The 25,394-nt window shown below is 37.1% G+C and overlaps 1 protein-coding gene across 2 annotated transcripts in view; it reads left to right on the top strand.

Annotated features, from left to right (window-relative positions):
• Vwa8 (von Willebrand factor A domain containing 8) overlaps window positions 1-25,394 on the top strand; it is a 281,922-nt gene that overhangs the window by 16,544 nt on the left and 239,984 nt on the right. For both annotated transcript variants that reach the window (XM_070026692.1, XM_070026693.1), the window contains exons 3-5: window positions 7,651-7,781; window positions 12,875-12,985; window positions 22,822-22,989. In XM_070026692.1, the coding sequence (XP_069882793.1) occupies window positions 7,651-7,781; window positions 12,875-12,985; window positions 22,822-22,989 (410 nt within the window). The remainder of the gene's footprint in view (window positions 1-7,650; window positions 7,782-12,874; window positions 12,986-22,821; window positions 22,990-25,394) is intronic.

Raw genomic sequence — 25,394 nt, 5'->3', positions numbered from 1 at the left:
TTTGTAAAACTAGTATATGCTAATTAAAATGTAAGAAAGAAAATATCCTATTATTATTTTCAAGTATGGTCTCATTATATACAAGGCTGGTGGTCTCAAATTTACTATGTAGCCCAAGCTGGCCTTGAACTCAAAATCCTCCCTCTTTACCCTCCTTAGTTCTGGGATTATAGAGTTGCAGCCTCATTCCTGGCTTCTATGTGTGTGTATTATTTTGGGAACACTTCTGCAGAGTGATATATTGTGCAATTCCTTGTTTCTTTCTCTTTTTTTTCTTTTTTAATTTATATATATATATATATATATATATATATATATAATTTTTTTTTTTTTTTTTTTTTTTTGGGGTCCGGTCGTGGGGCCTGAACTTCTGGGCCTGGGCGCTGTCCCTCAGCTCTTAAGCTCAAGGCTAGCGCTCTACTACTTGAGCCACAGCACCACTTCCGGCTTTTTTTCTTTTTGCTTACATGGGGCTGGGGAATTGAACCCAGGGCCTCAGGCATGCAAGGCAAGCGCTCTACCACTGAGCCACCTTCCCAGCCCCCTATTATTATTATTTTTTTTTGTCGGTAGTGGGGCTTGAACTCTGGTCCTGAGCGCTGTCCCTCAGCTCTTCAGCTCAAGGCAAGCGCTCTACCACTTGAGTTACAGCACCACTTCCTAATTTTTGTATTTTTGTCAGTCATGGTCTTGGACTCAGGATCTGGGCACTGTCCCTGACTTCTTTTGCCTAAGGCTAGAGCTCTGCCACTTTGAGTAACAGCTCCACTTCCAGTTTCTCAGTAGTTAATTAGAGATAAGAGTCTCACTAAGACTTTTCTGCCTCAGCAGGCTTTAAACCGTGATCCTCAGATCCCAGCCTCCTGAATACGGTTACAGGATTACTAGGATTACAGGTGTGAACCACCATTGCTTAGCTCTATCTTTTTATTAGCTTATATTAAAGAGGATTTTATTGTTAGATTCGCATACCTGTTTAGAATTTATTCTTTTCCCAAACAATTTCAGCAGATTTTATTTTTCTATTTTCATAGTTGAAGGCAATCTATTTTGATAATACTTATTCTCCTTCATTCTCCTGGTTAGCCTGGCCCCCTCCCTGGAAATACTCTTCCATCAAATAATTTTAAAATCTATATTGATGAATTTTTTTCCAATTTTAAGAAAAATGAAATCTCTTATCAGTGGTATGCTATGCTATGCTAGCCAGTGTTAGTTTTGGTTGCAGCTATATTGGGTGAAGACTCTCAGCCCATTTCATAAATTAGTAAGTGGCTTTATATAAACTGACATTGTCTGTGTGTATAGATTTCCTCTATAATCTTCAAAGGTCTTTACTGAACTGATTTAACATTTCAGTACATTTAGCCCCAGTTGTAAATAATGAGGACTCCAGTTCTGAACGCAGTGCCCTGTGTCCCTTACCACCATGTTTCCCTCCACGATGTCCACTGTCCTACCTATATAGTACAGTAGTTAGGTGATGGCAGTAGATGACATCCAATTGCAGTGAAGAGATTATTGTACATCTTTTGAGATTTCTCAGTATACTGTGGTGGCAAGATCAAATTTAGGGGAATGTGATAGTTGTGTGTTGAAATATCTTTGAGTGATTCTGTGGGGTGATGGTGGTGATTAAAGTGAAACGTCATGGGAAAATAGCTGACACTGTCCTCCATAGGACAGTGGATTAGGTAAATACTGTATTCCTTCAACCATTACTTCTTCAGGGGGTGTTGTAGGCTGAGTAGATGCTTTGAGTGTAAACTCCAGAGCCAGTTCATAGCCACCCAGTTTACATTGTGCATCCTGCTGTGCAGAGCATAAAGTAGAGAGATGACTTGGTGGGTGAGGCTGGATTCTTTCATACCTAGAAAAGAAAATCAGAGAATATAGGATCAGGCTTTCTGCTGTGGTTTTATCATCAATATTTAGTACTAATGCTTTCCTAGAGGGTGGCATCTTGTGCATGAGCAAAGTTGGGGGTTTCTCTCATGTACTGGGCAGTATACATGTTAAATTATGTCTGGAAGCTTGGCAGTTTGCTTTGCAGATGTTGGTAACGTACAGTCTTAAATCTTGCTTTTTTCTCTGACATTCTTTTAAGTATAACTAATGTTTTCTTGGGGCCATCTGAAAAATATAGCTAGTTTCAAGCATTAATGTAAAATGTACCACATGCATCACATAACTTGACATAATGCTTTCTTTCAGGAATCTAGTACAATTTCCTGACACATACAGAGGTACTTTCTTTATGAGAATATATGCTGAAACATGAATAAGGAAAGTAGGAGTTTTATGGAGAAGTGAGTTCCCTGACAACATAATGCTTATAACCAATTACTTTAACATTTTGATAGGAAGAATAAAACTTTATTATTAATGTCACTAAATATAGAAAAATAGAATCAATGGCCAGAGTGGCAGCCTGCTAAATTTGCTGTAGTCCTGTACAGGTTGCACTTATAGGAAAGGTGTTGAGCATGAAGGTAGATGCGATCAAAGGCCTTAAAAAAGGAGGCAATAGGAGTTAGTGACTGGTATACACTGTGGACTCAAAAGACTTAAGTCTAATATTGGCTCATGGACTTATATGGAAAATGATACCACCTTTCAGCCTTTGATATTTCTATTGTAATATAGTAACACTCACACAGCATACACCATTACTGGACCTTGTTGTATATGCTTACAATAGATCTGTAAAGTAATCTGTTACAAAAGTGGGGGGACTGAGCACAGATGGTGTTAGTAAATTGGTTGACGTTATACAGCTCAGTAAATAGTGGATTTGGAATTTGAACACAGACAGTCTGGCTCAATTTTGTATCCTTACATTCTATCATTTCTTGCCTTCTTTGGTTTTTGTGAGATCTAAATGAGATGTAATGTAAAAAAAAATCATTTATGTTTTTACCTGGTACATGACAGGAATATGGTAAGTCAGGTCCATTATTAGTCTGTTTTTGGAGGAAGGAAAAAGTAGAGAACAGACAGACTACACACGATTCAGAAGCTTCCTAGAACTGAATTGTAGTGAGGCACAAAGTCTGAGCTATAGCAATATGTCCTTTAGACTCAATATTAAGGAAGAATTTGTTTGCTACCGACTTGTCTCCTTAACAGTTTCATTACGCAGGAGCTAGGGGAGCCTGAAAGGAACTTTTTCTCTAGGCTTAATTATAGCAAGTTAGAAGTAACTCCTTAGTAGTGGGTGCCATTATTGCATTGGGCAGGTTGGGACTGCCTTGGACATTGCATCTAATGTCACTATTAATAAGGTACTGAATCATCTAAGCTATGAGACAAAGTAGAGGATCACAGATGGTTTGGAATGCCTTCTGACAGGACAGAGACAGCAGTACTGTCACTGGTTGAGGACCACCATACAGTGATAAGAATAAAATAACTCATGACTGAGATCGTCAGATGCTCTTCTGGTCAGTTCTTAACACACATAAGCATCGGGCTGAATTGGAAGACATAATTCCCATAGCTCAAGCTTTAATACCTCATTCTCTTTTCTCTCATTCAAGAAAGGTCATTGGTTATTGTTCTGTATAGATACACCTTAGATTCCTGCTCCAATCTACTCTTTAGTTGTTTTTCTTTTGTTGTTTTGTTTTGTTTTTTTGTCGGTCGTGGGGCCTGAACTCTGGGCCTGGGTGCTGTCCCTCAGCATTTCAGCTCAAGGCTAGTGCTCTACCACTTGAGCCACAGTGCCACTTCTGGCTTTTTCTGCTTATGTGATGCTGAGGAATCGAACCCAGGGCCTCATGCATGCAAGGCAAGCACTCTACCACTGAGCCACCTTTCCAGCCCTCTTTAGTTTGTTTTTATTACTATTATTAAGTAGTAGTACAAAGAGTTACAAAACCCTAAGTCAGGTTATCAGCAAAATGCTTCTTGATCAATGTCTTACCTTCCTTCATTTCCCCCATTTTCTCTCTTCTGTTCCAGCCTCACGTTTACTAGTTCATTTTTTACATAATATACTTTGAATGTAATGAGTACATTGCTCACCCTCCCTCCCTCCATTCCTGTGCAATCTCCTTAAAAAAATAAATTATAGGCACTGGTAGCTCACACATATAATATTAGTATTCAAGAAGCTGAGATCTGGAAGATTCTAGTTTGAAGATAGTCCAGGCAGCAAAGTTTACTAGACTCTGTCTTCAAAATAGCCAGAAAAAGTAGGGTTAGAGGGATAATTTGTGTGGTAGAGCATTAGCATAGCAGGCATTATGTCCCTGAGTTCAAGAAAAAAATGGATGTTATCTCCAAGTTTGAGCATTTTTGTTAACTAGTGACTTGTAAGGGACAAATCTCACTTTATTAAGAACTGCTGCCTTTGAGTTTTTGAAATCTTGAAAATGAATATTCTTCTCAGACATTTTAAGTGGACTAGAACTATGTAGAATTAAATAGATGCCCTGTAATTATGATTAGCTTACAATTGTTACAAAAAAAAAAAGGTGATTAGAAACTGGAGAGGCCAACTTGGTTTTACCTCCTAGAACTTTGCAATTTTAGGCTTTAAATAGTCCAAGTAATGGAATGTCAGGCACACTGCCAAAGTTGAATATAAAGGAGTAGCACAAAATTCAGAGAGATTTAAGGAAGGTCCGAGGTCAGATTAAGGTAAGATTTATGAAAATGTAAAAGGAAAAAACCCCCAAATGCTTAGGTTTTTAATTATGTATTTATTATCCAAATAAGAAGAGATGGTAGATTATAACACTAAGAACAGTGTATTGGTTTACTGATTTAGAAGATAGTGTTTCATAATTCTTACTTGTTTCATCCTTAAGCAGCAGGGAAACAGGCTTATCTGAGACCTCATCACAGATATGGGTTTAAGCCTTAAGTAAGAACAAAAAAAGTTAGAAGGGGGCTGGGAAGGTGGCTCAGTGGTAGAGTGCTTGCCTTGCATGCTCGAGGTCCTGGGTTTGATTCTTCAGCACCACATAAGCAAAAAATAAAAAGCCAGAGGTGCCATTGTGGCTCAAGTGGTAGAGTGCTAGCCTTGAGCTGAAGAGCTGAGGGACAGTGCCCAGGCCCAGAGTTCAGGCCCCATGACTGGACCCAAAAAAAAAAAGTTAGAAGGATCTTTTTTTTTTTTTTTTTTTTGGGTTGGTCATGGGGCTTGAACTCTGGGCCTGGGAATTGTCCCTCAGCTCTTCAGCTCAAGGTGAGCACTCTACCACTTGAGCCACAGTGCCCTTCTGGTTTTCTGGTGTTTTTGTTTTGTTTTTTTTTGGTTTTTAATTGAAGATAAGAATTTCACAGACTTTCCTGCAATCCTCAGATCTCAGCCTCCTGAGTTGCTAGGATTATAGGCATGAGCCACCAGCACCCGGCTAGATGGATCTTCTGTGAGTTCTCCAAGCTTATTTCAACAGTATTTAACTACTTTATCCTCCCTGCCAACCCAACCATCTCTACTAAGTTTATTCGATCTATTTTTCTATTTAGGTATAATATACTTTGATCATATTCACCCCTCAATTACCCTTTTCTTTCTCTCACCCTCCTCCACTAGTTCTTGCCCCACATAGTTCCTGTATATGTACGTATGTGTGTGTGTGTGTGTGTGTGTGTGTGTGTGTGTGTGTGTATGTGGGTATACACTGTATCTCAACATAATAAATGTTATTCAGGACAAACGTGTCTCTAGCAATGTTCTACATAGGGAAAAACTGAAGGCATTGCATCTAAAATCAGAAATAAGAGTGCCTTTTCTCTCCACTCTCATTCAATGTAGTGCTTGAATTCTTTATATGGCAAGAGAAGATATAAAAGCAATAAAATGAGAAAGGAAGATGGTGAAATTATCCCTATTTACAGATGGTGAAAACAGTTCTCTTTTTCTTTCTTCAGGACTTTTATCATAAAGTGATGTTGAATTTTGTAAAAGGTCTTTTCTATATCTATTGAGGTGGTTTTGTGATTTTTATCCTTAGTTCTATTAACATGGTATTTGATGCAAAGCATTTGATTTATTTTTATTGATATTATTTTTACTCAGTATTATATATTTAAGTACTCAGTATGTTATTAGGATTAAATATCCCTTCTGAAATACATATTTTTTATTTCACATTTTTAATTTCTGGGGTATTTGCATATATGATGAAATACTTTGGGGATGGGATCCAAATCTAAACACAAAATTCATTTATGTTTTTTTATTTAATTTTTTTTTGGGTCCGGTCGTGGGGCCTGAACTCTGGGCCTGGGCGCTGTCCCTCAGCTCCTCAGCTCAAGGCTAGCACTCTACCACTTGAGCCACAGCGCCACTTCTGGCTTTTTTTTTTCTTTTTGCTTATGTGGTGCTGAGGAATCGAACCCAGGGCCTCAGGCATGCAAGGCAAGCACTCTACCATTGAGCCACCTTCCCAGCCCTCATTTATGTTTTATATACAATTCACACACATTGGCTGAAGATAATTTTAGAGGTATTTTTGGTATCTGAGCATTTTGGCAATAACCTGTAACTTGAGGTCAAGAGTGGACTTTTTCACTTCCCATGTTATTTAAATACTCAGAATTCATATTTTGGAACTTTTAAAATTTCAGATTTTAAAATTAGGAATGATTAGCCAGTAGTTATAATATATTTATTTTTTAAAAAATTTATTTTTATAAAATTATTTTTATAATTTTCGTCATATACACTTTATTCATTCTCCTGTTGCTGCTTTTTATTTTGAATGTTGCTATTCAAAGTATTCTACATGTCTCTTGATGTACAAGAACAAGAGATTTTCTAGTTTACCTGCTGGGCCACTGGCTCATTTACATTTGAGCAAACACAAATTAACTGCACTAATTTAAACATTAAAAAATGCTGTGTAGGAGATAAACATATTGATGATTTAATAGTAGAGTTGGAAGATATTGTATGGCATAGTTTTTTCTAAAAGACTAGGTATAGAATGGTACTAACTGCCTTTGAAATGGTTTTAAAATCTGTGTCAGATTTGTAGGTGTGAAGTTTGAGAGATTATATAACCTTTGCACCTTTAATTATAATGTACTTAGCTCTAGTTTTCCAACTCAGTGATAAATACTAATTTTCTGGATTGTTTGGATACATCTTCTTTATAAATAAAAGGATTAGTCTATGATTTTGTATGAACTACCCACTTTCTCAAATAATCCTTGGGGCTGGGAAGGTGGCTTAGTGGTAGAGCACTTGCCTTGCATGCCTGAGGCCCTGGGTTCGATTCCTCAGCACCACATCAGCAAAAAGAAAAAAATCCGGAAGTGGCACTGTGGCTAAGCGGTAGAGCGCTAGCCCTGGGCTGAAGAGCTGAGGGACAGCGCCCAGGCCCAGAGTTCAGGCCCCATGACAGGACCCAAAAAAAAAAAAAAATAATCCTTGAAAAACATTTCCTTAGGAATGTATAGATTATTCTCATTCTTATAAGTTTTCAAATGTAAATTCTACTATCAAAAATTTTACTGTTTTAACCTTTTAGCAATTGTTTTATTTGAAACAATGAACATTGCCCAGGTATTTATAGTTTCTGGGTGTATATATGCAAATATGTATTTTAAAATACATAATCTGTGTAGTTGCCAAATTTGTATTGTAAGAAAAAGTCCAGTTTGCATGTCAGTTTCTCTTTTTACCTCTTACAGTTTCAGATTCTCTGGCTCAGTCAGTAGTTCAACATCTAAGATGGATAATGCAAAAGGATCTTCTGGGGCAAGATGTCTTTCTAATAGGACCTCCTGGGCCTCTTCGACGCACTATTGCTATGCAGTACTTGGTGAGCAATCAGTTCTTCTTCATTTCTAATGATCTTCATTGTGATAAGCTCTGTTATAAAATAAATGACGGTTAAGAATGTATAACATTAGAACTAGCTACTACTTGAAGTAGTAATATCAAAAAGCTGGCCTCTACTATCCTATTTCTATCTCCTTCCTATTTTAGCTTAATTTTTTTTGGTTGTTATGTTGGAGTTTAAACTCAGGGCCTCATGCTTGCTATGCATGCATCTATCATGTAAGCAGTGTTCCCAGCTGTTTTTAGCTTTTAGTTATTCTTCAGATAGAGTCATGTGTGTTTTGCTCAGGACCAGCTTCAGGCCACAATCCACCAACCTTATTTCTTCCTTATTTAGCTGGGATTGTATCGTACTATACCTAGGTGGCCTTGAACCTTGATCCTCCTTGTGTCTGCTGCCCAAGTAGCTGGGATTACAGATATGAGCCAGCCCTATGAGTGATTTTTTTTTTAATAGGGTTTGACCAAAGTTGTTATTATTTTTTGTTGGTTATGGAGCTTTGAACTCTGGGCCTGGGTGCTGTCCTTGAGCTCTTTCGCTCAAGGTTAGTGCTCTACCATTTTGAGCCACAGCTCCACTTTCAATTTTTCTTTTGGTTAAGTAGAGGTCAGAATCTCACAGACATTCCTACCCATGCTGGCTTCGAGCCTCGATCCTTAGACCTCAGCCTCCTGAGTAGCTAGGATTACTGGCATGAGCCACCAGCACCTGGTTGACAAAAGTTATTTAGGGAGAAAAAGTGCATTTGCCTTTCATAGTTTTAGCAGGGATTCTTTTTTTCTCCTGCAACTAAAAAACTTCTCAATGGAAAAAAAAAATCAGTCAATGAGTAGTAGATAGAATCAGTAACTCTGAAGTTACAAAACAAAACATAGTTTTGTGCCAAGTGCTGGTAGTTCTTGCCTGTTATCCTAGGTACTCAGAAGACTGAGATTTGGAGATCATGATTCAAAGCCAGCCTGGGTAGGAAAGTCTATGAGACTCTTATCTCCAATCACCTACCAGAAACTTAGAAGTGTGGCTCACGTGGTAGAGCTCCAGTTTTGAGTGAAAAAGCTAAGGGCCAGTATGTCTTAGATCCTTAGTTCACACTCCAGTCCCAGGGGGAAAAAAAGAGACAGTTTTATTATACTCGGTGAACTTTTCCTTATGTAGGTTCACATTTTAAGAATCCAAGCAATTCTTTTAACTTCCTGAAGTTACATGGTCCTTATAGAGCAGAAAGTTCATTGAAGAACATTTCTTATGTATTAGCTTGCTTTTCTTTTTTTTTCCTTTAAATAGATAAGAAAATAAGTTTATAGACATTAAATAACTCAGTCTTTATCCAGCTAGACTTCAAATGTTGTATACTTAGTTTTCTTTTTCTGGCATGTTATTCTCTTAATGACAGAAGATCTAGAACTGTTGTTATGTGAATTGAAATGTTCAAATCTAATCCAAACAAGAGCACTGACAAGACTTTTCAGTAGAAAATGGTCAGCATTAGTAAGCATTGTTCTGCTCTCTCTAGGAAAAACATTATCAGTTGAAGTTGTACTTAATGAAGAATAAACCTTGTTTAAAGCTACTTGTGTGGTTTGGCATTGAATTGTTAATTTCTTTACTATTGAAATATGTTTTGTATATATATATTATTTAACTCTACCATTTGAGTCACAGCTTTGCTTCCAGCTTTTTGGAGGTTTGTCACAGACTTTCATGTCCAGGTTGGCTTTGAACTTTGATTTTCAGATCTCAAGCTCCTGAGTAGCTAGGATTATAGGGGTGAGTTACCAGAGCCCAGGAGGCTGTTTGTGCTTTTTTATTTATCTCCGGAGTCCCTCTGTGCTATGTGGTGTTCTGGTAAATATACAAGGGAAAAGTTTTTCTAATTCTGAGGGTCAGCTGCTAGGAGCCTCTGGTCTGCAACCTCTTTGGTTTTCAAATGTGTACTTCTGCCTTGCTTATTTCAAAGACCATAATCCCATACTGAGTTTTTGTTTTTGGCAAGGCTTTGAACTTGGTTGAAATTATATAGAGTGGCTAGGAGATTATAGGAGACTTGCTGGTTCAAAATGCAAGGTAAGTCTGTATCAAGCCTGTAGTTTTAAAAACAACCACTACAGCCAAAGTTTACACATGAAATTGGGCTGAGACAGTGATGGGCTGTGCAAATCACACAGTGAAACTCAACAGTGGCCCAAGCCACCTGGAAGATTCTCAGTGAGTACCCTTGCCATTAGGTATAAAAGCCTTCACTTGCCAGGCGCCAGTGGCTCGTGCCTGTGATCCTAGACAACTCAGGAGGCTGAGATCTGAGGATCACAGTTCAAAGCCAGCCCGGTCAGGAAAGTCCATGAGACTCTTTATCTCCAATAAACCACTAGAAAACCAGAAGTGGTGCTATGACTCAAGTGGTAGAGCGTTAGCCTGGAGATCAAAAGCTGAGAGACAGTGCCCAGGCCCAGAATTCAAGCCACACAACCGACCAAAGAAAAAAAAGCCTTCACTTAATAATACCAAGGGCAGATAATACCATTGAAGGTAGAAATTGGTTGGATGTAGAGGTGTATACCTGTAATCTCAGCATTTAGGATTCTGAGGCAGGAGGAAGGAGTGTGAGTTTTCTGGGCTAGATTGGGTGGCACAGCAAGACCAGGTCTTAAGTCCCCCAAAGAGGAGGAGGATTAGAAATTGGGGATAAGACTGATGAACCAACTAAAAATTAATAAAAATAATTTGACAGTTGTCTTTTTTTTTTTTGGTCATGGGGCTTGAACTCTGGGCCTGGGCGCTGTCCCTATGCTCTTCAGCTTAAGGCGAGTGCTCTACCACTTGAGCCACAGGGGCACTTCAGTTTTCTGGTGGTTAATTGGAGATGAGAGTCTCACGGACTTTCCTGCCTGGGCTGGCTTTGAACCGAGATCCTCAGATCTCAGCCTCCTGAGTAGCTAGCATTGCAGGCGTGAGCCACCGGCGCCCAGTGTGATAGTTTTCTTTATTTAGCTCACAGAAGAGAGGTTTGTAGATTGTTCGAACCAACTCAGCCCCCCACTGCCGCAGACTCCTGCTGTATGTGCGGTAGTTGAGCCTGTTCTTCCTTTCATCAAGCTAGGTCTGAGGAGACTAATGTGGATGGTGGCTGAGGAGGAGTCCATAGAGCCTGTCTATACTGAGGAAAATCCCAGCACTGCCTTCAGTGTTCAGGGTTTAACTGTAGCTTAGTTTGACAAGAACAGACATAAATCGTTATGTTGGCCATTATGAATGACAGGGTTTCAGGGATAGAGGTCACATTCAGCCAATCAAAGAAGCTGACATGAAGGTACTGGTGATGAGTTCCAGAGGCAGGCGGGAGGATATGCTAAGAAGAGAAGCTGCTACTTTACTCCAAAATTGGCTCTCATAGTTTGGTGATTTTGATATTGCCACATCTTTACTACTCACTGTGTATATTCTCTATCTAAAATTCTTTCTCTTGTTCATAAATATACACTTGAAGTTATAACAGTACTAGAAAGGCACATTAAAAGATGAATGACAATAATACAGAAGTTTTAAGATCAGTATACAATATAGAGTGGAGGAAAAAAAATGCCATGTGCAAACATCTCCTTTTGCTATTACTGGCATGTTGTCATAACTTTTCCCTGTATAATACAATAAATTGACTTGCTTTCTTTGCATAATAAATTTGTAGGCCTTATTTGACTGGAGAATGTCACTGTTCTCAGTTGAAAAGTGGAAAATTAGTTGCATGTACTTAACATGCAAAAAATTTACAGATTTACAGTTGGGTTAACTTCTGCCAGCTCAGAATGTTAATCAGTAAATTAAAGTCAATCTAAATAATTAAAAAAAAGAAAGAAAAGTAGAAAATTAAGGATGAGTTTAAAAACTTTTTTTTTTTAAACCCAGTGGTTAGATATAGGGCAATATGACTTTAAGCTCATGCTTATAATCCTAGCTACTCAGGAGGCTGATCACTTTGAAGCCAGCCCCATCAGAAAAGTTTCCATGAGACTCTTATCTCCAACAAGCACTCAAAAGTTGGAAGTGGCACTGTGGCTCAAAGAGGTAGAGTGCTGGCTTTGAGTACAAAGAGCTCAGGGATAGTGCCCAGGTCCTGAGTTCAAGCCCCATGACTGACGCCCCCCCCAAAAGACAAAGAAAAAAGAAAAAGAAAACGTGTTTGAAAAAACTAGGTCTGGATGACTTTTCCTTCAAATCCCGTGATATTTTTGTGACATAGTTTTTAATCTTCCTCTTCATTCTCCTCCCTTTTCCTTCTATATCTATCTTTTTTCCTTGTTCTTACCTTTTCTTTATATCTCCTGCTGTGTACATGTATCTTTCTTTCATTAACTTGATTATTGACATTTGCCTTGTTTTTCACCTGGTAAAGTACTTAACATAGTGTATATGTTTGTTAGATATTAGTCAATGGATAAATTAGTTTTAACTTCCTTGCTTATAGAAATTGCTAAGCCTTGTAGAAAACCAAGAAGGGATACTATCCAATTATTATTCATAATATTTGAAAAGAGTTATGTAGGAGAAATCAAGGTTTGCAAGATCTCATTTTGAATAGTTGCTTAAGTAGTAGAATTGAGTGCAGTAGAAACAGAGCTCTTCCAATATAGATGTATATGAAAATTTATCTGTATCCGTTTTTAGTTTTTAGTTTTTTGGGTTGGTCGTGGGGCCTGAACTCTGGGCCTGCGCGCTGTCCCTCAGCTCTTCAGCTCAAGGCTAGCGCTCTACCACTTGAGCCATAGCACCACTTCCGGCTTTTTTCTTTTTGCTTATGTGGTGCTGAGGAATCGAACCCAGGGCCTCATGCATGCAAGGCAAGTGCTCTACCACTGAGCCACCTTCCCAGCCCCTGTATCCATTTTTATCATAGATATTAGCTATGGTATTTTGGTTTTAGTGTAATGGACATTGATTCAAATCTGAGACTCAAAAGGTTTTAATCCAGAATTTGATTTAGATTTTTCTAGAGCATTTTCAATTAACATGATTTGGCATTATTAAGTGCAGATAGTTTTGATTTTAGATTTGGAATAACTTCATTCTGTGCTCAACAGGAATTGACCAGGAGAGAAGTTGAGTACATCTCTTTGTCAAGGGACACCACTGAGACTGATCTCAAACAGCGACGAGAGATCCGTGCAGGCACAGCATTCTACATTGACCAGGTAAGTTCTGATCCCATGCCAGACTGTGACTGTCTACTCTGGGGCTATATGGAATTTCCTTTTTTTTTTTTTTTTTTTTTTTGGTGGTGGGCCATGGAGCTCACCTCTTCAGCTCAAGGCTAGCGCTTTACCACTTGAGCCACAGTGACACCTCCAGTTTTCTGGTGGTTTATTGGAGATAAGAGTCTCACGGACTTTCCATTTCCTAACAAAAAGGGCAATGTCATTCTTTCTGATGGAGGCATAGAATTCCATTGTGTATATATACCACATTTTCTTGATCCATTCATCTACTGAGGGGCATCTGGGTTGGTTCCATATCTTAGCTATGGTAAATAATGCTGCAATAAACATAGTTGTGTTGGTAGCTTTAGTGTGGTCTTGTTTGTAAACATTTGGGTAAATGCCCAAAAGTGGGATTGCTGGGTCATAGGAGAGATCTATGTGAAGTCTTTTGAGGAACCTCCATACTGCTTTCCAAAGTGGTTGAACAAGTTTACATTCCCACCAACAATGAAGTAAGGTTCCTTTCTGTCCACATCCCCTCCAGCATCTGTTGTTGTTAGAGTTCTTGATTTTTGCCGTTCTAACTGGAGTGAGGTGATATCTCAATGTTGTTTTGATTTGCATTTCTTTTATGGCTAGGGATGTTGAACATTTCTTCATGTGTCTATTGGCCATCCTTCTTTCTTCTTCAGAGAAGCTTCTCTTTAAGTCTTTCGCCCACTTATTTATTGGGCAGTTGTTTCTTTGAGGATTTGTTGTTGGGAGGTTTAATTTTTTGAGTTCCAAGTATATTTTAGATATGAGACCCTTGTCCGTTGTATGGCTAGTAAAGATCTTCTCCCAATCGGTGGGTTTTCTATTGATCTTGCTAGCTATGTCATTTTCCCTGCAGAAGCTCTGCAACTTTATGCAATCCCATTTGTCCAACCTTTCTTTGATTTGTTGTGTTTCCGAGTCTCTATTCAGAAAATTTCGGCCTGAGCCAAGGAGACCTAGGGTTTCTCCTATTCCATCCTGTAATGTTTTCAGAGTGTCTGCTTTGAGTTCAAGGTCTTTGATCCATTTGGAGTTGATTCTGGTGCAGGGTGATATATAAGGATCTAGCTTAAGTTTTCTACATGTAGTTAACCAATTTTGCCAGCACCATTTACTGAAGAGGTTGTCTTTCTTCCATTCTATTGTTTTAGCTCCCTTATCGAAGATTAGATGGCTATAGGTCTGTAGGTTCATTTCTGGGTTTTCAATTCTATTCCATTAGTCCTGAGGTCTGTTCTTATGCCAATACCAAGCTGTTTTGATTACTATGGCTTTATAGTAGAGTTTGAAGTTTGGTATTGATATTCCTCCAGCAGTTTTCTTTCCATTGAGGAGCGTTTTTGCTATTCGGGGTCTTTTATTGTTCCATATGAATTTTTGGATTGCCTCTTCTATTTCCTTGAAGAATGAGGTTGGAATTTTGATAGGTATTGTGTTGAATTTGTAGATAGCCTTGGGAAGTATTGCCATTTTCACGATGTTAATCTTTCCAATCCAGGAGCATGGGAGGTTTTGCCATTTTTTAAGTTCTGTGTTGATTTCCTTTTTTAAGATTTTAAAGTTTTCATCATAGAGGTCCTTCACTTCTTTGGTTAAGTTAATTCCTAGGTATTTTATTTTTTGTGGTTCATTATGACATTTCTATATATAAAATGTCCTCTGATTATATTCATCCCCTCATATTATCCATTAGTGCTACCCTTTGTCTGGTCCCCTTCTTCTTTCTTCTTCTCCTCCTCCTCTTCCTCCTCCTCTTCCTCCTTCTCCTCCTTCTCTTTCTCCTCCCCCTACCCCTTTCTGCTTTCACATAATACAATATTTGTCTTTCTGAGTGTGGATTATTTGATAACATGATGGTCCCCAGTTTTATTAGTTTCCTACAAATGACATGTAATTCTTTTTAATGGTTGAATGACATTCCATTGTGTATACCATATTTTGTATACACAAACATGGTGTAAGTGGAGAAAGTTTCATGGGCTGCTTAGAAGAATGTGTATTCCACAGCTGTTGAGTGAATAATTTTATAAATCCGTTAAGCTCATTTGATCTATAGTACAGTTTAATTATGATGTTTCTTTGTTGATTTGTTGTTGTTGTCTAGATGATTTTTTCTGTTGAGTGTGTTATTGAAGTCACATACTTTTATTGTGTCTGCACCTGTTTGTCCCTTTTATGTCCAATAGTGCTTGTTTTTGTTCAATTAAATAAACTAATGTTAGGTACATATATATTACAGTCATTGTATCTTTTAAAAATTAGTTGCTGGTACTAGAGCTTGAATTCTAGGCCTCTCACTCATATTTGACTTTTTTGTTCAAGGCTGGCATTTAACCACTTGAGCCATACCTCCACTTCCTAATCATTGTATCTTCTTTTTCTTAAAAAAAATTCTTTTTTTTTTTTTAATGTAGTACCAAGACTTCAAACCCAGGGCCTCAAGCATGCTAGGAAAGTATTCTACCACTAAGCCATATTCCTAGACCCTCATTATATCTTCTTGATGGAAGGTTTTATTTATTAATGTGTACTATTCTTTATCAACTGTAACTGTTCTTGTTTGTTTTCAGATCATATTGCTTATATTATCAACTTCTATCTTTTCAAATAAAGATAAACATTCACTTGTAAACTCCATCTCATTTGTGTATGCAAAGGTCACTTTCAGCCATTGCTGAAATTACAGAGATGTTTTTCAGAAGTTCATTCACAAATGAGTATTTGGAATTTGAACATCTCCCAATAAGAAGAAACCATAAAGAGTGGTTAAATTCTGGTATTTATATCAGACCATTAGCTTCTATATTGCTGTGACCAAGTTATCACCTGGCCAGTTAAATCTATCCCCTCAATTTCATTTGGCTTCTGTGGTAATTGGAGCTGAGGCTATAGGTCTCTATTCTGCTGTTATAATATTCAGGGCAACCTTTATCTCCTAATACAGCATTAACAGTTGGGCATATATATATATATAATTTATTTTTTTAAGCAAGGAATATGAAAAGAAAACATTGCCTGGGCCCTGTTTTGTGCTTACTACTTAATATTTCTGCTTTTAATTTTCAAAACATGCTTAAGAGTGAGAAGACTTCCCCATCTTACAGATGAAGTGACTGAAGCTTCTTTCTACCTGTTATTTCCTTAAAAAAGGAATGATGGTCATTATGTCAGGATGATTAATGATGACTCTATTCATAATAATAGCAGCTATTTTTCTTAAAGTAAGTTAGTTTAAAATTTTTCATATAAATGGCATCTATGCCTGAATGTCAGCATCATGTAATTATGTATTCATAGTTTATTGAATCATAGTTTATGGGTCATGTTATAATCCAGACAACTGAAATGTGCTTTATATTAGAAAAAATAGGCCAATTAGCTTTGCTTGATTGGGTCATACTACTAATGAGGCCAAAGCCATAATTTTCAAGCATGTGAGGATCCCTTGAGGCCATTCTCTGCAAACTTTCTCTAATGATATTTATTGTTCTCTTGTAAAAATAAGAGAACTTTATTTAGTAAACCAGTATTAATAGTAACTACTATGTACACAGTATTGGTAAAAAATAAGAAAATTTTATTCAGTAAAGCAGTATTAACAGTACCCACTATGTACATAGTCCTGTTCTGCCTATGGCAGAAAAGTAGAAGAGAGAAGAGTTTGGAAGAGGGAAGAAGAGGAGGATGAGGAAGAAGGAGGAGAGGACAGAAGGAGGAGAGGAGGCAGAGTAAAATCATCCTTTTATCTGGAACCCATCCACATTGGTTAACATTTTCTCAATGACATTAATCCACTCATGAGAAGAGCCTTCATGACCTAATTACCTTTAAAAGATCCCATCTTTTAACATTGTTGTATTGGGAATCAAATTTCTAACACATGAACTTAGGAACATATTCAGACTGTAGCAGAAACCAAAAATCCACCTGATTCTATTTTGATGTTTTAAAATAAATATCTTAACATGTATTTTAAGCTTTTCTTTGGCTGTTTTAGTATGTTTACATTATAGCCCTTTTGAGTAAATCTGAAGTGATTTTAATCTATTTTCATAAGTACTGTCAATCTTAACAATGATTTTTTTAATGACATTTTTAAGCCAGTACTGGGGCTTGAACCCAGGACCTGGGTGCTGTCCCTGAGCTTTTTTGCTCAAGGCTAGTACTCTAGTACTTGAGCCACAGCTCTGCTTCTGGCCCTTTGGTAGTTAATTGGAGATCTTATGGACTTTTCTGCCAAGGCTGGCTTTGAACTGTGATCCTCAAGTCTCAATCTTCTGAGTAATTAGGATTACAGGCATGAGCCACTAGTGCCCAGGTAATAATACATTTTAATAGGTTGTATTTTTAAATAATATCACTTTAATTTTTAAATTGTTACATTTTACACTGTATAGTACCCCTTGAGGATATTCTCATTTAGTAAATGAGGACACTGACATCTAGATTAATTGTTTGCCTCAGGTCTGATATTAAACCAGAAGCAAATCTAGAGCTAGGGCTTAGATAGTTTTGATTTTAGGTCATGCTCCTACTTTTATCTTGAAATCCTTTATGTGTACCTGCTGGGTTGTTAAAGCTGTGATAGGGATGTCTGGGTCAGAAGAATCTTTTGTGTTTTATTTCTGATTTTTATTGGAAAAAATTAGATCTCTGGAAGTTGTGCAGCCCAAAGAACATAAAAGAATCTTCCAAAACTGGTCCAATTTCTACTTTGAGAATTATCACAATTGGTCATTTCACATAACAACGTATGTGAACTTCTTATTTATTTTTTTCAAAGATTTCGAGAAAAAAAAAACTCTATAGTATGGTATAATTCTTTATCACCCTGTACACAAAATTAATAAACAATCTAGGCGAATTCTCTTTGTTCTTGTAAAAAGTGTAGGCATAGATGACTATCATCCTTAATATAAACAATTTCCCTAAACTTACATAACAGCATTTTTTGATGGAGCAACTACATTTTTGTTTCACAAATGCTAGTAGCCTGCTGTGAGCCACTTTTGTACCAGCATGACATAAAAGGTAGGGCTCTCATCCTTTGAAGATTCCAACAGGAAAAGTGCAATGTTGTGACTGCACTTAAGTACTGAGCAAACAGAAGACAATGGTAGCGTCAAGGCAGAGGGGAGAGGTGCTGAGGTATAACAAGGGGAACATGTTTTTCCTCCAATTAAGCTGGGATTTATGAATGGAACAAAATATTATGGATATATTAGTATTCTTAGTGGACTTATTTGATTGCTTTATTTGATTGCTTATGTTTAAATGTTCTTTTCTTTTCTTTAGATGTAACCAGATTAAACTAACAAACTTTCTAAGTACTCTTTAAAGAATTTGAATCATTTTATAGATTATTTTAAGAAAGAAACCAGAAGCAACTTGATACTGAGATAGTAACTAGATAGTATTGTTTATGTACATTGAATGTTTCAGATTATGTTACCAAAGAGCATTTGCTTAAGTTATTTTTCCTATCTACATTTAAAATTTTAATTTGCATGTGCATTGGCTTTGCAACCACCCAACCAAATACAGAAGAAAGAAAGATTTTGGGTGAACCTTGCTTGCTAAAAGGTTTTTTTTCTCTAAAAATTTATTTTTTGTGTTTGTATTCTTGGATCCATTTGCACCATAAAACATTCATTCTCATGCTACTTAGGTTGTGTGTAAAATTAATAATTTATATTGAATTAAATAAGAATAAAAGGTTGGGGAGATTTACAGTTTTAATTTTTTTTAGAACTTTTTACTGGGGCTTGAACTCAGCTTTCAACTCTTTTTTGGCTTTGGTTTTTCCTTTCTTTGATCAAGGCGGGAGTTTTACCACTTGAGCCACATCTCTACTTCTGGCTTTTGGTAGTTAATTGGAGGTAAGGTCTCACAGACTTTTCTACTGGGGATGGCATCAAACCGAATTCCTCAGATCTCAGCATCCTGAGTAGCTAGGATTGCAGGCCTGAGCGACAAGCATCCTAGAACTGTCAATAAACTAGATGTATATCATATGTACTCTTGGATTCTAATCCAACACAAGCAGCCTCCCCAGTTTTATTTCAGTAATAATCCATTCTCTTTCCAGTACTTTTCAGCTAGATCTTCCTCCTCATTATTCAACTTGGCCAAGTCCTTGAATTTTATTTGGGTGGGGGGGGTCATAGGGCTTGAATTCTGGGCCTAGGTGCTGTCCCTCAATTTGCCAGCTCAAGGCTAGTGCTCTACCACTTGAGCCACAGCACCACTTCTGGTTTTCTAGTGGTTTATTGGGGATATGACTCTCACAGATTTTTCCTGCCCTGGCTGGCTTTGATCCTCAAATCTCAGCCTCCTGAGTAGTTAGGATTACAGAAGTGAGCCACCAGCACCTGGTGAAATATTTTTTTTTTAGTGACTATTACCTCATACTTTCCACAGCCAGGTCCCAGAGTAGCCCTCTCCCTTTTCCTTACATCTATCACTGATTTCTCAACTTTCCAGTCACAACCCTTCCATTAGAGTAGATGAAAGAGATCCTTTGTAGAGTTGACAGCTGTTTATGATCTTTCTATATGTATTGTTCTGAATTCATCTGAAAAAAAAAAACAATGTAGAGTAGACCAAAGTATACCTGAAGTCAATAATAGCAGAGCTACAGTGCTTTTTCTTTCTTTTTTCCCCCCCTACTTCTGTTGCCAAGGATTTGTTTTCCTGGCCTGCAATTGGTGAACCACAAAATTTTGATCTTTGCATTTCTAATTTTATCTCAGAGAACATGTGTTTTCATCCCTATGAAGTTCTTATGTCAGTCACAATATTTAGCCTGTCTTATAAAAACCTTTGATTAAAAATTGGCTTAAAAATGACATTGTTGGGGGTGTAGGGGAAGATGGGAAGGGATGGGAAGGGGAAACAAAGGAGGAGGCAACAGTGCTTGATAAGAAATGTACTCATTACCTTGCCCATGTAATTGTAACCCTGTATATTTTCAAAATAAAAAAAATAACGTTGTTATAGGTTACAATAATTCATTTTTTTATAAGCTATGCTTTCTTGGAGTAAATAGATACATGTAAAGAAACCTTAACTGACCCTTACCCAAAATATAAGTTTTTATTAAGAAAAAAAGTTTGTTTTGAGATTCAATTTCCCAGAAACCATTTTTATGGCTTTGCTCTTTTATGAAACTAGCAAAAACTAGGTTTCTTTTTTTTATTTCTTTTTTTTTGTGGGGCGGGGGTGAGGGGAGGGTAGACATGGGGCTTGAACTCAAGGCCTGGCTGCTGTCCCTGAGCTTCTTTGCCACAGGGCCACTTCTGGCCTTTTCTGTTTATGTGGTACTGAGGAATTGGACTGAGGGCTTTGTGCATGCTATGCAAGCACTCTACTACTAAGCCACCTTCCTAGCCTCTTTTTTGTTCATTCTTCAGGAACTACTAAGTCGCTTCTATCCATGAATCTTTCAAAAATACATAAATATGTATAAAAGGAAGAAATAAGTTATTTATAAAAGAGTAACAATATTTGCAATAATAATAGTTGATGGATTATCTATTAGTTGATCTTATTCTTAAAATGGATGATTATCTTTTGTCTAATATAAGTTAATAAAATATTTTTATCATGGTTAATTGGCATAAAAGAAGCTCTATTGTACAAAGTAAAATTCATCAGTTTATTAAAAGGAAACAAAAAGCAAGACTGATTTTAAGCAATTTTTATCTTCTCTTTAATATTTGGAAAATCAGTACTATTCCAGGAATTTCCCTGGCTGTTAAAACATTAGAGATGTATTCTTCTTTCTTCAAATGTTTGACTTTTTTTTGGATTAGTACTTAAAGGAAAATTAAAGACATCACTGTAAGTAAAGATTGAGATTTTCTCATAAAGCAGCATCATATACTCAAGTGACAGGGAAATTGCCACTAATTCATTGTCAAACAAGGACCACATATGATACAGCTAATGTTAGAACATAGTCTTGCAGATGTACATTGTGATAGGCTTATATGCCAAATTAACCAGCTTGTACTACTAGGTAGATCAGAGTGTGAAGGGCTTGAGCTAAGGATGGAGTGCAAAAGGATGAATGAATTCAAGAAGTTACTGAGAAGTTAAATAATCAGAATGTGGAGACAAACTGAAGGTAGGAAGTGAGATGGGAATCAAACATCTTGTCATGGGGCTGGAGGTTTAGCCCAACGGAAGGGCGCCCTCCCGGCGCGCACAAAGCCCTGGGTTTGGTCCTCAGCCGTGGAAAAAAAAAAAGCTACAAGCATCTTGTCATGGTTGAATGGTTAACTCCACCTTAAGTAAAAAATATAAGAAGTGCAGGAAGTTTTGAAGAAAATAGGTTTTGTCCATGCAATGGAACACTATGATTCTGGGTTCTAGAAAACTTGAGACTGCTGGGTGAACAGCACAGAAGTGTTGTCTTCCATGTTGTTAAGATTACTCACCAGCAACGTGCCAATTGGCTCATGCCTGTATTACTAGCTGCTTAAGAGGATGAGATTTGAGGATTGAGGTTCCAGAGTTGGAGTTAAAAGTGTTATTTGAGGATTGAGGTTCCAAAGTCAGTGCAATCAGGAAAGGCCATGAGACTATCTCCAATTAACCACCAAAAAAAAAAAAAAGAAAAGAAAAAAGAAAAGAAAAGAAAGGAAATGGAAGTGTTGCTCAAGTGTGAGAGTGCTAGCCTTGAGCAAAACGCTAAAGGACGGTGTCCAGACCCTGAGTTCAAGCCCTACCACTGGCACAGACACAAAAATTACTCAGGAAGGACCGGGTTGGTAGAGGAAGATGTTAAGGATATAATTCTGGACTGTTTATATTTAGTGGACACACAGCAAAGGAGAAACTCTTTCTCTAGGACATGAAGTGTAATATGGCCCCAAAGGGAGGATGTTAACATATATTTAGTACCTTAATCCTGTCTCTTGTATGTGCAAAAAAGAGAGATGTGTCTGAGGTTTTCTTTTCTTAATGTTTTTATATCATCAACTTTTAATAAAAATAGTATAATCTTAATATGATTTTTAAGATCTTAATAAAAATATTGTTTTTCTATGTTGTTTAGAGCCTGTCTGTTAAAAGAGAGTAGTTTTCTTGTTTTGTTACATTTCTAATACTTTTCTGGCATTACAATTTTCCTGTCTTAATACCACTTTTGGATGGAGTTCTACTTTAATTTTCATTTTTCTCCAGTATTAATTTCCTTAAGTTTATTAAAAGACTTCTAATACTGGTGAAATCAGTCTGTTTGTAGGCTCCTATAAAACCTGACTCTCATTCTGTCTTTGTCAAGCGTGTAATGTTATCAGCCCTGAGCACAGACTAAACTGGAATTCATTCCATGATGATTCATTCACAAACATGGTCTTCAAGCCTTTTTGCCTAGCTTATTTGATCTTCACAAGAAGTTTGTGGAATAGATGGAGTAAATGGTTAGCTTCTTTTCCCTTTTCTAATTAAGGAATGTGTTCCCTTACTTAATTATGTTACCTGCTTATGGGTAGCTTATTTTTCTATTTCATTGGTATCTATAATGCTAATGCTAAAAGAACCTTAGAGAATTAACTCTTTTAGCCTCTTCATTTTACAAATGAATAAACAGGTCTATAGAGGTAAAAATTACTTTCCTCAGATCATATAGATGTGGGGGAAAAGCACAAAATTATATCGAATGCAGATTTCCTCATTCACAGCATCTATAGCCAGAAATGCAAGTTTAGTTTTCAGTGTAAGTGAAATTAGGCCAGGTCTTGCTACCTTAAGCATTCTCATTTTGTTTTTGTGTTTCTTGGATATAGTGTGCAGTTCGTGCTGCCACAGAAGGCAGAATTCTTGTTTTGGAAGGCTTGGAAAAGGCAGAAAGGAACGTTCTTCCTGTGTTGAACAACTTGCTGGAAAACAGAGAGATGCAGCTTGAAGATGGACGCTTCCTGATGTCTGCTGAGCGCTATGACAAACTTCTCCAAGTAAGAGAAGAAAAATGGATTGCTTTGCCTTTGCTGCCAAGTCATAGTATCTTGTGGTAGTAAGTATGGTTCTATTGGAATTAAGACAAGTGTTCAAATGGCCCTTTTCTTTAGCAAATTGATGAGGTAATTAAATCTTGAGTTTGTGGTTTTACCAGGCCATTCTGTTTGCAGACCATGTCAGAAGACTTCTCAGATTTCTACTCCTTTTCTTTTTGTCAGCTTTATAATTACCCTCTCTTACTTATTTTCCTCTGTTCCCCTACTTTCATCCTTCTCTCAACAACAACTTATTAAAAGTATAGACAGTACTGGGTTCATAGGTACCAAGCCAAAAAAAACCCAGTAAGGAATATTGTATTTAAAGATACCTTGACCATCCAAGTCAGCAGCACATTATTCTTAGCTCCTAACTGAACTTCCTGATTCCATCCTTGCTTCCTCCACCATTCTCATCACAGCGCTCAGTGACTGTTTTAAAAAATGTGTCAGATTGGGTCACTCCTGTGATCTGATCTCAACAGCTTCTAGTTCTAGTCAGTAAGGTCCAGAATCCATCCTTCCAATGGAATATATGTGATCTTACTACCTCCTGTCTCATCTCTTTCTGTCTTTCTTCTCTTTAACTATTCACTGAATGAGAAAACAAGTACAATAAAAATGCTGTGCTATATGTGTACATAAAGAGAGCAAAGTATTGAATAAAGGACTATTCAGGAGCTGTGGGAGTGGTGTCACAAACGATAAGAGAACGTTTAGCCTTTGTTCATTTTCTCGAGCTGACATACACACTGGAAACAGTGCATTCTCTGAGACTGAAGGTTCTTCACTTGCATTGTAGGATTTGGTATCTTTCTTATACCTGCTCTATACAAATATATGGATGCTCATCGTACTACCCCAGTGTTGTAGATTGTTCAAGAACAAGATATGTGTCTTATCCCTTTTTGATCCTGCTCCCAGAGTGCTAATATAATCTCAGAACACATTAGGCACTGAATAATAGATGTGGATACCAGAAAGTCTGTTTGAATAGAAGCTTAATGGCTGGGCCAGTAGCATCCTATTCCAATTCTTGCCATATGATTCTATTTCTCTGCACCCTACTTTGCAATCTTTATAGCAGTCTGTTTCTTTGCTGTTTATGGAGTTTCTAGATGGTGTTTTCCTTGTGTAGTAGAGTCATTTTCTTCTAGAGCTGTCTAAGGATCCTTTTCACTCTAATACAATTAGAAAGAGATAGCTAATAAATAAGAAAAACAGATTCATTCCTTTCTGTTATTATAGTTCATTTACTAAAATGAAAGCAATTTTTATTATTTTATTTTATTTTTAGTATTTTAGTTATTAGTATTGTAGGTAGACATTATACAGAACACTCTCTTTAGACACTTCCTAATTACAAGATGACTTTTCCACTAGAGATTATATTATTTGCCAGCTCTTTAGCAAACAAATTACAGAAGAATATTACTTGGAATATGAAGTCTCTTTTGAAGCATAGGCACTACTTTACAGCAAAAAGTTTATATGTTTTTTATTTTTATAGTAGAATACCATGCAAAGTTATTGAACATATTTGTATAAGGATTTGTGAAGCGGGGCTCAATGAGCTTTAATAGACTGTAATGGTTGTTATTATTAAATGAGAAGAGTGTGCTACATTATTTTTCTTAAAAAAATACCAGTATAGATACATACTTTTTGTTGACAAGTTCTGTTTTTGTATTCATGAGGCTATCTCATGAGAATATAAATAAGATCCCTTACCAGACACTTGCATCTTAGGGCAATTTTGATTATAAACAGATTCCAATACTATAACTTAAGTTCTACTTACATCTAGCTAGATTCAACATAATGACTTTAGTATTTCAATACTTTCGTTTTATAGTGTGATTCTATTTGTGACTTTAGGTATGAATTAAAATGTTTATTTAAAAATTATATAATTAATCAATAGAGTTTTTCCAATTATATACATGAGGCAATAAGTCCTCTTGGGCTTGGAGTTAGAATGAGGCAGATGTATAATGATAGAAGCTTGGAAAGATAAAATGATGTGGTACAAAGGTGCTTCTAAGGAGGGGGAGAGGAACAGTTTTTTACAAGGATGTTAGTTGCTAAGCTTTGACTATTTGTGTTTCTGCTATGCAAAATAGGAGGGGTGTTCCTCTGAAACAGAGCAGTGTTGGTGAAGCATGATGTGTTTGGAGAATTATAGTTGTGAGGTAACTTGGAGCACAGGGTCATGGGTGGTGGAGGTTGCTGAGATTGGGAGTCAGACACAAATTGTCCCAGGAAAGGAATTGGGTCATAGTCAAAGTCATATTCGGAGTACCACACTGATGTGTAGGATATGACCTTTGAAGACCTAATGAAAGCTATGCCATGGTCCTTCCTCT

This window comes from Dipodomys merriami, unplaced genomic scaffold (genome assembly GCF_024711535.1).
Source record: "Dipodomys merriami isolate MVZ:Mamm:240054 unplaced genomic scaffold, mDipMer1.0.p SCAF_188, whole genome shotgun sequence".
Taxonomy (NCBI): domain Eukaryota; kingdom Metazoa; phylum Chordata; class Mammalia; order Rodentia; family Heteromyidae; genus Dipodomys; species Dipodomys merriami.
This window is presented reverse-complemented; position numbering and strand designations above follow the sequence as displayed.